The 15,824-nt window shown below is 42.0% G+C and overlaps 1 protein-coding gene across 2 annotated transcripts in view; it reads right to left on the bottom strand.

Moving 5' to 3' along the window:
• The window catches only part of RALGPS2 (Ral GEF with PH domain and SH3 binding motif 2), a 142,828-nt gene that overhangs the window by 21,042 nt on the left and 105,962 nt on the right, over positions 1 to 15,824 (bottom strand). For both annotated transcript variants that reach the window (XM_063134320.1, XM_063134328.1), the window contains exons 10-13: positions 14,463 to 14,553; positions 13,011 to 13,078; positions 10,899 to 11,034; positions 5,885 to 6,036 (exon numbers count right to left, since the gene is read on the bottom strand). In XM_063134320.1, coding sequence (XP_062990390.1) covers positions 5,885 to 6,036; positions 10,899 to 11,034; positions 13,011 to 13,078; positions 14,463 to 14,553 — 447 coding nt within the window. The remainder of the gene's footprint in view (positions 1 to 5,884; positions 6,037 to 10,898; positions 11,035 to 13,010; positions 13,079 to 14,462; positions 14,554 to 15,824) is intronic.

Genomic DNA, 15,824 nt, shown 5'->3' with positions numbered 1-15,824 from the left:
AGCTGAGAAGGGTCTTCCCAGTCTTAGACGGACATTTTAATCGCTATCACACTGGATGATGCAGTTCATCTTGGGTCCCGAGCATTATATAATTCTTAAAATATAGATATTGCCTGCTCTTTAAATAATTTCCAGAGGTATCTGAAGTCATTCATAACCTAAATCATACCAAAAAGCTCTAAATATGAACAATCCCTTCCTATACTATTCCATCCTTTCATTTTTGAGCAAGCATTATGGCCGTTGTCACAAAATGGCTGCTGTGGTGGACACAATCAGTCACTAAACACCCATTTTGCAGAAATGCAGACTGATGAGGATAAAAAGGCCAATAATTTGCCAAAGAACCTCAGTTCAAGGCAGAGGTGTTGTCTAAGCCCACAAACATAAACGGGAATAACTTTTTTTGTGTCTGAGCCCCCAAAAACCCTATCTTTGAACCCACAGCTCTGTATCCCATTGAGGATAACCCCCCCCACACACACACACTTTCTTCCCCTCACTGAGTTTCCCAGCCAGCCATCCCCATCGCTCTCCCAGTTTCCCCACTGTCATCCTCAAGCTTCCCCAACTTTACAGGGCTCCCCACTTCCTGCCTGCCTTATTTTTCGTCTCCAGTCGACTACCATATTTATTCTCTAAGAATTTCTCTGGGTACATGTGGGGTGCAGAGGCATTCAGCGGAATAAAGATGGAAGGCTGCTGAAGGCCTGCACTTCAATTTGAAGTGTAAAAATAAAAACAGGCTATCAACACAAATAGGGTAGTGATTCTTTATTGACAGCTGACAAACACACACAATGCAAAATTCTTTGAGGTAGATTTACTAGCTATGTCAGTCAGAGGTAAACAGCCTAATGCACTCCAGCTGTTTTGGCCTACAACTCCCATAATCCTTGACCATTGGCCATGCTGGCTGGGGCTTGTAAGAGTTGCAGTCCAAAAAAATCTGCAGGATACCTGGTTGCCCACCTCTGGTCTAGGCCTTTCCAACTGCTTGCTAAAAAGCAGGCTCATTACACATAGGTTCTGTCTGGTAGGATTCAACATGCCCAGTGGGTAGAATCCAAAGGTGCCCTACCACCAGGAACAAGCAATGCTGCTTCCTGGTGCATATGTGGCCCCCACCAGACTCCCAAACAACTGGAAACACAAGTTCCTGAAAGGCACGACCAGCTATGTGTGGACAGGAACCGGAGGTACTCGAACGGCATGAACAATGTCTTGGTTGCCTATCACCATCAACCAGTCAATGTCAAGCTGGTTGTTCCAAGGGCAAGATTACTGATGTTATGTATCCAGTGACTGAGAAATCAAGTCCATGTTATTATTATTATTATTATTATTTATTTATATAGCACCATCAATGTACATGGTGCTGTACAGATAACACAGTAAATAACAAGACCCTGCCGCATAGGCTTACAATCTAATAAGTTGTAGTAAACAATAAAGAGGGAAGGAGAATGCAAACAGGCACAGGGAAGTGTAAACAGGCACAGGGTAGGGCAAAACCAACAGTGTAAAGTCAGAACAAACTCAATATTTGAAGGCTATAGGGAAAAGAAAAGTTTTGAGCTGAGTCTTAAAAGCAGTGATTGAGTTTGTAGTTCTCAAGTGTTCTGGAAGAGCGTTCCAGGCGTAAGGGGCAGCAGAAGAAAAAGGACGAAGCCGAGTAAGGGAAGTGGAGGTCCTTGGGCAGGCGAGAAGCATGGCATCAGAGGAGCGGAGAGCCCGAGCGGGGCGATAGTGTGAGATGAGAGAGGAGAGATAGGCAGGAGCTAGGCAGTGAAGAGCTTTGAAGGTCAGTAGGAGAAGTTTATATTGGATTCTGAAGTGAATTGGAAGCCAATGAAGAGATTTCAGAAGTGGAGTGACATGGTCAGAGCAGCGGGCCAAGAAGATGATCTTAGCGGCAGAGTGGTGGACAGAGACCAGCGGACTGATGTGAGACGAAGGAAGGCCAGAGAGAAGAAGGTTGCAGTAGTCCAACCGAGAGATAACCAGTGCGTGAACGAGAGTCTTGGCAGAAGAGACAGACAAAAATGGTCGAATCCTGGCAATATTATACAGGAAGAAACGACAGGATTTAGCTACTGCCTCGATGTGAGGAGGGAAGGAGAGCGAGGAGTCAAATATAAAGCCAAGACTACGAGCTTCCTTGACCGGAGTAAACGTGACATCGTTGACAGTAAGGGAGAATGAGAGGTGAGGAGAAGGTTTAGGAGGAAAAACTAGCAATTCAGTCTTTGCCATGTTAAGTTTCAAACGACGATGAAGCAGCCAGGCTGAGATATCTGAAAGACATGCCGAGATACGATCGTGAACATCTGGAGAAAGTTCCGGAGATGAAAGATATAATTGTGTATCATCGGCATACAGGTGATATTGGAGGCCGTGAGATTGAATGAGCTTGCCCAAGGGCAGCATGTATAGAGAGAACAACAACGGGCCAAGCACCGAGCCTTGCGGAACCCCAACTGAAAGGGGAAAAGAGGAGGACGAGCTGCCGTTAGCCGACACGCTGAAAGAGCGACCCTCTAGATAGGAGGCGAACCAGTTATAGACAGAGCCACAGAGTCCAAGGTCGTGGAGGGAATCTAACAGAAGATCGTGATCAACCGTGTCAAAGGCTGCGGTTAGATCAAGGAGAATAAGAACAGAATAATGGCCTTTAGACTTGGCAGTAAGAAGATCATTGGTGATCTTGGTAAGGGCTGTTTCAGTGGAATGCAAAGGACGGAAGCCAGATTGAAAGGGATCCAGAGCAGAGTTATTAGAGAGAAAGTCAAGACAACGAGAGTAGACCAGACGTTCCAGGATCTTTGAGACAAAGGGCAAGAGGGAGACAGGTCGGTAGTTAGACAGGGATAGTCGATCAAGAGTGGGGTTTTTGAGAATGGGAGAGACTGTAGCATGTTTAAAAGCAGAAGGAAATGAACCAGAGGACAGAGAAGAATTAATGATGTGAAGCAAGGACGGGAGGATAGCGGGGATAAGATTAATAAAGACGCAAGAGGGAATCGGATCACGGGAACAAGTGGAAGGCTTCGATGAGCGCAGTATTTTAGACAGTTCATCAGCTGAGACCGAAGGGAATGCCGAGAGAGTTGAAGGAGGAACTGACAGGTGAGGGACAGGAGCTGGAAGCGGAGCAGAGTTGGCTAGATCGGAGCGTATAGTTTTAAAATATTGCTACCCTCCTTCTCCCAACCTTGCCCCCTCCAGCTCCAAACTAGGCACAGCGGTGTCCCCAACAGTGGCTTGTTCTAGTTTATTTGTCTGAGGATATTGGAATGCACTCAATTGTTCTTATCACTTCTGGCTGCTTTCATTCCATTTCTTCTATGCTTTCCTCTCCATTTCCTCAACTTCTACACCAAGATTATTATTTGGCTAAGGAGGTAATTCCATATTAGCTTAACTGAACAAAAAATAGAAATTAGTGTTGAAAATGACAAGTTTTTACCAGATCTGTGCACTAAACCCAAAGATTTTCTTTTGCATCAGAAATTCCTGAACTGTGAATTATCCCAATACTCAGTGCCACATTCTATAGACACATCGGTGGGATGCATGTGGGCTAACTGGAAAAAATACCTATGTTTTAATTTATGCACTATAATCCTCAAATATTCAAAAGTCAACATTTTAAAAAGGAAGCTTCTTGTTGAATTAAAATATACTGCAGTCATATTTTAAAATACTTCTACTACAGATATAAATGTCCTATAAATTTAGTCTTAGGGTTAAAATGTGCACCTCTTTATGTTATCCTCTATTTAATTCAAACATCTGAATCAAGAGAAAACACACTTTTGAAGCTTTAAAAAACTACACTCTATAAATAATATATAAAACTAATATATAAAACTAAAAAGTTCTCTGACACATTTGGGGGATGGTTAAGGAAGAATTCTGGAGAAGTGTTCAGCTTCCCAGGTTTTAATTAATTATAGTATTTGTAATGTAAACATCCAAGTTGGCTTACATCTCCTATTTGAATTAACCACCCATACTTGAAACTTACTTCAAAATTATGTGAAAGCCCTTCCATTATTTTGCTGGAAGGCTTTTGAGGGCCCATTAGGAAAACAAGTATCTGTGGACCAAATACACTGAATACACTGGCCCTATTCTACATGCTTTGGAGGTTTGCCTCAGGAGTACTTGCAGTAGAAGATTTAGTGCTGTAGCACTCACCCTCTGGAACACTTTACCAATTGAAATTACACCCACCCCCCATAGTTCTGACATTCAGACATCTTCTTAAAACTCAATTGTATACTGCTAAGAATTCATTCCCTAAACCTGCTTTCTTCAGTGTGTCACCTGTGGGTATTACAGTACCCACAGACCGCTCTCTCAGCACCTGCAAGGTCCCCTACCAAATCAATTTTTATTCCTGGTGTCTGCGCATGCTGCAAAGCGAAGTGTCAGTCTCCAGCCAACTTTAATTCCCCCAAATGCCTCTAGATCCTCATTCTTAGGAAAAAAAGATAATTTCCTGGTGCTGGAGTTCCATGTGCTAGAGTTCCACGCATACGCTCATGCATGATCTCCGCAGCTTCTCTTGCAGTTGAATCTGTGTTTATAATAGAATTCTATACCCTTGTACAGACATATCTTGGCCCCACACAACCTTTAGTAAGTCTATGGGGCTCCCGACCCAGCTGTATCAGCTGGTGTCTCATTCTGGATGCTATTTGCACATCTCAGCAGAACATTTTTTGAGCTGCCACAATTGTGCATGTACATTTGCTGATTTCTTTGTCAAGTGTAGACTTCGCTCAACAATTATGTCTGAACTGTCATTGTACTTGAACTGCAAAGTTAGGAACAACAAAACTATTTCTGTTCAAAGAGACAGCTTAGACTTGTATTTCAGACAAACTATATACTTCTGTGCTCAGAAAAGCAAGAGTACAAGTTCCTGCTAAACTTACCAACCCAGCTTTTAAAAATTCAACTCTAAAGCCCTGTCTTCTTTCAATTCTCCTTGTGAGAGTTCAAGATGGCATCCCACTTCTTTTCAGGTGGACCTAAGAGCACTTCACTTCTTTTCTAAGTCACACCTAACTGAAAACATTTCCACTTTGAATGATATCTTTTATATTGTCTACAGTCAGTGAGGGCAAGGGGTCCTATTTTTCAAGCATACATAAAAGATTTTTCAAATTAAAATAATTGTCATTAAAGAGCTGTTGAGTAATTCAAGATTAGAGATAAATGAAGGCTGTGACAACATTAAATCAGGGCATGTCCTGAATGCATCTTGCAGAAGTTGATTTAGATCTGGTCAATAACCAGATGGGAGATTGTCTGGGAACCTTATGTAATCGGCTTTGAGCTCTCTGTAGGAAAGGAAGAATGCAAATGTAATGAATTAAAAACATGTCACTAGTATTTGGAATGTATTCATTATTTTTATATTTTCTGCATTATTTATCTTATTTAGCTCTACCGTTTCATAGCAGAACTACCCCTGTGCATTCTTTTGAAAATCTACCTAGAAATCTGTTTCACTGGTTTAGTGGGCTTAAAACAGGGGAGCAGAACCTCAGGGTTGGGGTTAAATCTGGTCTGCCTGAAGTCCCAATCCAGCCTGTTGGGGTTGCCCAAATGGCCCTGCCTCCTCCTTTCTACCCCACCAACCACCAATTATTGGTGGTTTCCTGGCTTTTGTGCAGCCCCCACCCCCATTCATAAGGTTAAAATCTCTCCCCTAAGGCAGTAAGAGGTTTAATCTAAAACAACGCTAGTATTTTTTGGGCCTGCCCCCTTTGCTCCACCCACCACTGGAATGCTGTCCCTGAGAGCTTCTCTGAAATGGAAATTGGTCCTTGGACTGAAAGACGTTCACACTCCTGCCTGAAAAACTCACCTATTGAAATTCCACTAGAAAGTGTAGAGCTCTCTGCCTGCCCCCGTGATGGGGCATGTGGTTCCATGACACTGTCATCTAACAGATGCCTTGGTCCTGCATTTGGAAACGTTGCACTTTTAAACTCTGCTGTGTTCATCTTATGAATGAAACTAGAAAAAGAACAAAGGATGTAAAGACTACTTTAGCACATTAAAATATAATATAGTACCAAAGCTACTATATACAAGATAAAACAGCATTCACCACCTTCTAGTACTCATTTCTATTTATATAATACCTCCACAAACAGTTTGGCAAAAATATATGATAGGGCCTGTTGAAGAGTGGAATCACACTTTACATTCTGAACTTGGACACAAGACTCACCCATGTGTAAGTGGCAAAATACATGTGTGGTGCCCTCAATGATAAGTACCACACACATTTAAATGGTTGAGTTTTCCCTGTAACAGACACTATCAGAAGAGAACTGGCTCTCTGGTACAACCACCATTCACAATGCACACTGCATATTTTGCCATTTAAACTCTTTGGAAACTAAGTTTTAAAAGTGTAAAGCAGCCCTTTCTGGGTTCATGAACTTCCTTCATTCTTCATGTGTTTTTGTGTGATTTATAAAGAAGCTCTGATTTAGATCTTCATTCAGATTAGATTAGCTCATGAGAAACTAAGGGATCCTTTATGTAGTTATATAATTCCTATAGAGTAAACCTGCACAAATTGTGACCCACCAGACCAAGTGCAGTCCACCAGCTATGTACTATGGCCTGCAAGATGCTTGGCAAACACCCTCCTTTTGCAGGCCCAAGAAAGTGGCAAGAATAGGAGGCTTGTCAAGTCCCTGGTAGTCTTCCAAACATGGGTGATGGTGAGCTATATCCAATTTGGTGGGTTACAAGCAGGGTAGGAATGCAACACAGAAAGAATTTCTATGCTATTCAGCTATAACAAAAATTGTTTTCCCTACACAAAAAAGTTACAAATGAGCTACTACACATTTAGTGCTAAAATTAAATGGCAAAGAAGGTATCAAGAATAAACTTGACTCTTTAAAATCGTCATTTTGGGTCTCATGAGATTAAAGCAATAATGGGGATCAGAATGCTAACACATTGGCCTGGTTAACACATAATGCCAAGTCAGGATTTGTTTAGCCTAATTATGGTTTGTAGGAACATCTAAACCCACACCAGACAAAAACCCCAATTTGACACCACGGATTGAAGCTGGTTTATGAATTCCGGCTTGTTTTAACTGTGATTTGTTACTGACCCAGTTCACATGTCACGGTCAATGCAGGAACTGGTAGGAGCATGTGGGAGCAAGGACGTTCACAGCCTCCCAATCACTACTTCCACTATCATCTCTGGGTTGTTAAACCCCTAAACAAACCAGAATTTCTGGGTCTGCATGACACAAAACAACCCAGGAATAGGTTAACAAACCATGGGTTGTTTGACCATGTGAACCAGGTAATTATGACTGAACCCAGAATCCTGGCTTATTCCTTGTTTGTTTCTGTGCCCTGCCAAGCCTCTCACCAGTTCACAAAGGTGTGAGGCAAGAGCACAAATAAAAGGAAATGTTCCTTGGGCTAAACTGCCCTTGCTGGTCCGTCCTCCCAAATCCTAATTCTCTTCCCTAAGATACCCCATAACCCCCCTGTACCCCAAAAAGGTAATGGCAACCCACCCCAGTACTCTTGCCATGAAAACTAAATGGATCAGTACAACCAGAGATATGTCGGTATACCATCGGAAGATAGGACCCCCAGGTCGGAAGATGGTCAAAATGCTACTGGGGAGGAACAGAGGATAAGTTCAACTAGCCCCAGACGTGATGACGCAGCTAGCTCAAAGCCGAAAGGACGGCTAGCGGCCGACGGTGCTGGTGGTGAACGACGAATCCGATGTTCTAAAGGTCAACACACCACAGGAACCTGGAATGTAAGATCTATGAGCCAGGGCAAATTGGACGTGGTTATTGGCGAGATGTCAAGATTAAATATAGATATATTGGGTGTCAGCGAACTGAAATGGACCGGAATGGGCCACTTCACATCAGATCAGCACCAGATCTACTACTGTGGACAAGAGGATCACAGAAGAAACGGAGTAGCCTTCATAATTAATAATAAAGTGGCTAAAGCAGTGCTTGGATACAATCCAAAAAACGATAGAATGATCTCAATTCGAATTCAGGGTAAGCCATTTAACATCACAGTGATCCAAATATATGCCCCAACCACAGATGCTGAAGAAGCAGAAGTAGATCAGTTCTATGAGAATCTGCAGCACCTACTGGATAATACACCAAAAAGAGATGTTATTTTCGTTACAGGAGACTGGAACGCTAAGGTGGGCAGTCAAATGACATCTGGAATTACAGGTAAGCATGGTCTAGGAGAACAAAATGAAGCGGGACATAGGCTGATAGAATTCTGCCAGGACAACTCACTGTGCATAACAAACACTCTCTTCCAACAACCAAAAAGACGGCTTTATACATGGACTTCACCAGATGGCCGACACCGAAATCAGATTGACTACATCCTTTGCAGCCAAAGGTGGCGGACATCTATACAGACAGTAAAAACAAGACCTGGAGCTGACTGTAGTTCAGATCACGAACTTCTTATTGCACAATTTAGAATCAAACTAAAGAGAATAGGGAAGACCCACAGATCAGTTAGATATGAGCTCACTAATATTCCTAATGAATATGCAGTGGAAGTGAAGAATAGATTTAAGGGACTAGATTTAGTAGATAGGGTCCCGGAAGAACTATGGACAGAAGTTCGCAACATTGTCCAAGAGGTGGCAACAAAAAAATCCCAAAGAAAAAGAAAACCAAGAAGGCAAGATGGCTGTCTGCTGAGACACAGGAAGTAGCCCAAGAAAGAAGGAAAGCAAAAGGCAACAGTGATGGGGGGAGATATGCCCAATTAAATGCAAAATTCCAGAGGTTAACCAGAAGAGATAAGGAATTATTTTTAAACAAGCAATGTGCGGAAGTGGAAGAAGACAATAGAATAGGAAGGACAAGAGACCTCTTCCAGAAAATTAGAAACATCGGAGGTAAATTCCAGGCAAAAATGGGTATGATCAAAAACAAAGATGGCAAGGACCTAACAGAAACAGAAGAGATCAAGAAAAGGTGGCAAGAATATACGGAAGATCTGTATAGGAAGGATAATAATATCGGGGATAGCTCAGACGGTGTGGTCAGTGAGTTAGAGCCAGACATCCTGAAGAGTGAGGTCGAATGGGCCTTAAGAAGCATTGCTAATAACAAGGCAGCAGGAGACGACAGTATCCCAGCAGAACTGTTTAAAACATTGCAAGATGATGCTGTCAAGGTGATGCATGCCATATGCCAGCAAATCTGGAAAACACAAGAATGGCCATCAGACTGGAAAAAATCAACTTATATCCCCATACCAAAAAAGGGAAACACTAAAGAATGTTCCAACTATCGTACAGTGGCACTTATTTCACATGCCAGCAAGGTAATGCTCAAGATCCTGCAAGGTAGACTCCAGCAATTCATGGAGCGAAAATTGCCAGATGTACAAGCTGGGTTTAGAAAAGGCAGAGGAACTAGAGACCAAATTGCCGCTGGATAATGGAGAAAGCCAGGGAGTTCCAGAAAAACATCTATTTCTATTTTATCGACTATTCTAAAGCCTTTGACTGTGTGGATCATAACAAACTGTGGCAAGTTCTTGGTGGTATGGGGATACCAAGTCATCTTGTCTGCCTCCTGAGGAATCTGTATAACGAACAAGTAGCAACGGTAAGAACAGACCACGGAACAACGGACTGGTTTAAGATTGGGAAAGGAATACGGCAGGGTTGTATACTCTCATCTTATCTATTTAACTTGTATGCAGAACACATCATGCGACGTGCTGGGCTTGACGAATCCAAGGCTGGAGTTAAAATTGCAGGAAGAAACATTAACAACCTCAGATATGCAGATGACACCACTTTGATGGCTGAAAGCAAGGAGGAGCTGAGGGGCCTTATGACAAAGGTGAAAGAAGAAAGTGCAAAAGTCGGGTTGCAGTTAAACCTCAAAAAAACCAAGATTATGGCAACTAGCTTGATTGATAACTGGCAAATAGAGGGAGAAAACGTGGAGGCAGTGACAGACTTTGTATTTCTGGGCGCAAAGATTACTGCAGACGCTGACTGCAGCCAGGAAATCAGAAGACGTTGACTTCTTGGGAGGAGAGCAATGACAAATCTTGATCAAATAGTTAAGAGCAGAGACACCACACTGACAACAAAGGTCTGCATAGTTAAAGCAATGGTATTCCCCGTAGTAACCTATGGCTGCGTGAGCTGGACCATAAGGAAGGCTGAGCGAAGGAAGATAGATGCTTTTGAACTGTGGTGTTGGAGGAAAATTCTGAGAGTGCCTTGGACTGCAAGAAGATCAAACCAGTCCATACTCCAGGAAATAAAGCCAGACTGCTCACTTGAGGGAATGGTATTAAAGGCAAAACTGAAGTACTTTGGCCACATAATGAGAAGACAGGATACCCTGGAGAAGAGGCTGATGCTAGGGAAAGTGGAAGGCAAAAGGAAGAGGGGCCGACCAAGGGCAAGATGGATGGATGATATTCTGGAGGTGACAGACTTGACCTTGGGGAAGCTGGGGGTGGCGACAGCCGACAGAAAGCTCTGGCGTGGGCTGGTCCAGGAAGTCACGAAGAGTCGGAAACGACTGAACGAATAAACAACAAACCCCAAAACAAAATATCCATCCACAAAACCAACCTCTCCAGACCTATAAACACAAACAAAACAGTCCTTTACTGCCCAGGTGCGAACAGAAGAGGCTGAAGGAAAATAAACCAGGACCTGGCTGAATATTTTCCTCTCCTCTGCAGGACTGACTCTGTCTTGCTCAACACACTATGGTTAAACAAATCCTGACTTACAGGTACAGTGACCTGCTAATGGAGCCACTGTATAATAAGCTGAATTATAAATTAAATGCTGACTTGTATCCTAAACTGTGACATTTTCTATGCCCATGTGGCATCAGGTTCCTAGGGGACGGAGGAGTTGGTGGTAGCAATGCTCCTTCAGCTGCAGCGTTTTTTCGTACACTTTGTGGGGAAACTCCCACTTCAGGGCCTACAAAAACAGAAAATTAGAAATGAGACTAGCAAGCTGTTGCTGAGTGTGACAAACACTTATTATTACAAACACTTATTATTACATTCAGCATGTTCAGAGGAGGGCAACCATGATGATCAGGGGTCTGGAAACAAAGCCCTATGAAGAGAGACTGAAAGAACTGGGCATGTTTAGCCTGAAGAAGAGAAGATTGAGGGGAGACATGATAGCACTCTTCAAATACTTAAAAGGTTGTCACACAGAGGAGGGCCAGGATCTCTTCTCGATCCTCCCAGAGTGCAGGACACAGAATAATGGGCTCAAGTTAAAGGAAGCCAGATTCCAGCTGGACATCAGGAAAAACTTCCTGACTGTTAGAGCAGTACGACAACGGAACCAATTACCTAGGGAGGTTGTGGGCTCTCCCACACTAGAGGCCTTCAAGAGGCAGCTGGACAACCATCTGCCAGGGATGCTTTAGGGTGGATTCCTGCATTGAGCAGGGGGTTGGACTCGATGGCCTTGTAGGCCCCTTCCAACTCTGCTATTCTATGATTCTATGAATTTTATATCTATCTCAATCTTTCCATCAAAAATAGTGCTGTTAACAATAATAAAAATTTAATTAATATGTAACATAAAAACAGGGCTATTAAAACACAATTAAAAATACAATAATAAAAGAAACAGACAGAACACAAGCAATTATAAACCCCTCCAGTAACAGACCAGCTTACATGCCAAAGGTCTGCCTGAATAAGAATGTCTGTGCTTGCTGGCACAAGGACAGCATGGGGCCGACCTAGCCTCTCTAAGCAGGAAGTTCCAGAGTCAGAGAGCAGCCACCGAGAAGGACCTCCCATGAAGGTCTTAAAACCTAGTTATATTCGTGTGGGACAATGTGGTCTTTCAGATAGCCTGGTTCAAAACCATATAGGGCTTTCTAGATCATAACCAGCACTTTGAATTGTGCCTGGAAATAGATCGGTAGCCAGTGAAGCCCTTGTAACAAGGAAATCACATGTTCTCTTATAACCGGCTCAAGTCAACAGTCTGGCTGTTGCATTCTGGACTAGATTAAGTTTCCAAATTAATTGAATAGGACTTACATTTGTCATAACTAATTTAAAACCTACTGATGTCAGTAGGTGTACTCTTAAGTATTACTAAATCTGATCTAACCCAGTATTGACTTACATCTAGAGAATAAATAATGTTCAGATGGAGGGACATGTGAAGATCCAAAATGAATTTGTAGATGATGTCTGTGCATCACACCTTGTCTCTTAAACTCTAGATGCAGCAATAGCCCCCCTTTTATCCCTATAGTCTTTTCGCATGATCTCAGCTCTCTATTCTTTTCTCTTTCTCTCTCTCTTTTTAACAACATAGCAAGAGGTCCCTAAAATGCTTCTTGCATTCACAATGAAACAAATATGTCTCCGGGCCTGTAAGAACTTCATTTACAAAATAAACAGAACTATAAAGGAGTGTCTGAAGTCATCTTTAACAAAGAGGTGTGTGATCAAATAATTTTGGGTTACCATTTTTTAACGATTTTGAATATATTGTTTTTAGTACCTGGAAATATTTCATTTGATATAACATTTGTAAATTATCATTTAAAACTTATCAATACAACAGAAATCCTTCAGCATGGTACATTTTCTCCCCTCTAGGCAAATACAGTTGGGTAAGTATAATTATGTTGAAAATGCTGAAGATTTAAGGAGCAATAAACGAAACATCTGCAGTGAGAAGAGGGTCCTGAAAGCCGAAGTATGGATCATGGATGCCACAGAACATCCTTTGCCCCTGAAGAGTCAAAAGACTTTAAACGCATTCAGCTTTTATTGCTAAAGCAAAATGTGACATTCAGTGCATCTTTGAGATTTATTCTCTTTGATTTTATACCTTTAAATAGGTAATTTTAAAATAGAATTAAAGGAGATTTTAAAATATTTGAACTTCAATGTTCTCTGATAAACATTTACCTACTAAATCTTCACGAGAGGCAGCAGAACGTGGGGTACTGGTCCCAGGTTCTATCTTTAATGAAAGCCTGCATTTAGAAACAAACAAACAAAAATGTTTCCCATATCACAGCGTAGGTGGAAGACAACCAGTCATCTTATTCTTAAGCAAACGCAGTTAGACATTTACTATTCATTTTGAGCTCTACATAGGAGTCCAAACCTAAATCATTTGACTTCCTCCTTTACATACTCAAGACAATACACTAACAACATTTCTCTATTTAAAATATTAAAGATGTTTCTAATAGTTTGTAGTGCTCGTTAGATATATCTGTAACCAAGGCATCAAGTTAGGATATGAAATTTAGGTCAAGTTTTTTAAAAATAGGAATCTTGATTAATGCTCCTATTGAGGGTTTCCCCTCCCAAACAAACAACAAATTTGATTTTGTTGATTTGAAACAGTATATATCGACTGTAATTAAATATAACTGATTCAGTGGTTAATTTTGTTATCATCATGAACAAAATCATATTTCTGAAACTAGTTTCTTTCCTCACAGGGCCCAAAATTTGTGCCATACCTCAAGTTGTCAAAACCATGATAGACAAGATATGAAACATTTTTTCTTTTTTAAAGTTATTTGTGATTTTGAATGGTCATGTGCACAGTTGCCTCAAAGCTACTCTGGCTCTCTGGGAACTCCCTCCCACCCTATATATTGACTTTAAGTAACGTGCACTCAGCAGCAGTTACCACAGTACTGCTTAATAGTAACGTCTCAGTGCTACAGTAGCTGCTAGTCTTGACTTTAAGATGGCCAGTGCTGATTCGTATTGGGGTATACTGTATTGAAGACCGACCCACCATGGAGGCAGTAGGTAGCTGTGAAGAGGGAGGGAAAAGGAGAGGGACATCAATACAGGCAACCGAGACTCAGTCAATATTCCCCTGGATAATTATTTGCAGGAAAAGTCATTACTGACTCTTGGAGGGACGCCAGCTTTTGCTGACATTTTCTTGGCAGGCCTTATAGCGGGGTGGTTTGCCGTTGCCTTCTCCGGCTGTTATTACCTTTCTCCCAGCTAACTGGGTACTCATTTTACTGACCTCGGGAGGATGGAAGGCTGAGTTGACCCAAGCCAGCTGCCTGAAACCAGCTTCCGCTGGGATCGAACTCAGGCCGTGGGGAGAGTTTCGGCTGCAGAAACTGCTGCTTTACTGCTCTGCGCCACACAAGGCTCAAATATTTGCAAGGCTTCCATTAATAACACAGGCTTATCTTTCAATTACAAATCAGGGGAGATGCAAGGAAAAAAAAATGAAAAACAAAAGCCTACAATTCAGGGAAATCCTAAACATTTCAAGCAGTCCTGAAAGAAAGGCAAGAACTTCATTTACTGTTTCTTTAAAAATAAAAAATTGAACAATTTAGTGATACATTATAATTTGTTTGACTTTATACTTACTTATAATTGTCATCTTCTACAAACTTTTGAAGTTCTTCTATATATTGAACAGAATTCAGGTATTTTTGAACATGAGGCAATGCAGGAATATCTAGATAGCAAGCAATATATTTCAGTCATTTTGTATCCGTTACCAGTATTTGTCTGTATATTTGGCCACAAATGTTTTGTTCTTCTCACACATAAGCATTTGGTTAATAACTGTCCCCAAAAGTAGATTCGTGACAGAATTGAGACTGTAGTTTGTAATGTAAGGCAATCTAAATAGTAGTAACCAGGGGGAGGGGGGAAGCACTCCCCACTCCTGCACTGTAGGGATGTATGAGAATTTCATTCCTGTTTGCATATCAGGCGTACTTGACCCATTTGCAACCCTGAATGCAAACAAAAATACAATTCTTGATTTCCCCCCTAATTTCCCAAATTTGTGTTTGTATTCAAAAGTGTGCCCTTGCACAAATTCGCATATACGTGCCCTCCCCCAAAATCTAAATTTTCGTGTTTTAGCAGAAATGCACATTTTTCATCAAGAAGAATGAACTTTTTTTAAAAAAAACAGTCTCACGTTTTGGGAATGCGAATGTGGTGAACTGAGCTTCAAGAAAGAATCTGAAAAAACTCAAGGAGATCAAATATTGCAAGTACTCCCAGCCCTACTACACTGGCCTCAACCCAAAATTGTGCATATAAAAGCTGTATTGGCACACATCCAAGCAATCTCCACAGTCCTGCTTGGTAGCACTTTCTAATGTGAAACTGGGCAACCAATGAAGCCAACCAAAACATAAAAACCAATTTGGTGGCTCAAATAAGCAAGCCACACCAGAGGTTATTGCTGGTGAGTGCTATGGACACATCTTTAAGTGTGCACATGTGTATCTCTTGCATGCACAGAATTGAGACCACCACTCATGGCCCCTAAATTTTTGCCCAACAAAAATACTTTACACCAACCTCCAAAAAGCATCAGTGGGCATGGCTATGTACACCTGATATCATATGCTCACTGGCTGCACACCAGGTGGATTGTATATGCAGGGCTGGTGCCAGGGACCAGGCTTCGCTATGTGCAAGCTTTCCTGGTTAGGGAAGCCCCGTGTGCACTGAAGGAGAACTGGCTGTATCCCTGTCACTCTTCTGGAGGACTGAAGGGGACTTGGATAGCTTGGATGAGCATGGGGCTTCCCCAACTGGGAAAGCCCACATGCAGTGATGCCAAACCGGCCAAGTCCCCTTTTGCTCCTCCAAGGAGCAACGGGGACTCACACAGCTTTGCTAGCCCTGCATCCTTCCCACAATGGGGAAAGGAAACAGGATGGGTGAAACAGAACCAACTGGGTTCCTACTGCTCCTCTAGAGGAG

This window comes from Elgaria multicarinata, chromosome 1 (genome assembly GCF_023053635.1).
Source record: "Elgaria multicarinata webbii isolate HBS135686 ecotype San Diego chromosome 1, rElgMul1.1.pri, whole genome shotgun sequence".
NCBI classification, from domain to species: domain Eukaryota; kingdom Metazoa; phylum Chordata; class Lepidosauria; order Squamata; family Anguidae; genus Elgaria; species Elgaria multicarinata.
The sequence above is the reverse complement of the archived record's forward strand: the minus strand, read 5'-3'. Positions and strand labels throughout refer to the sequence as shown.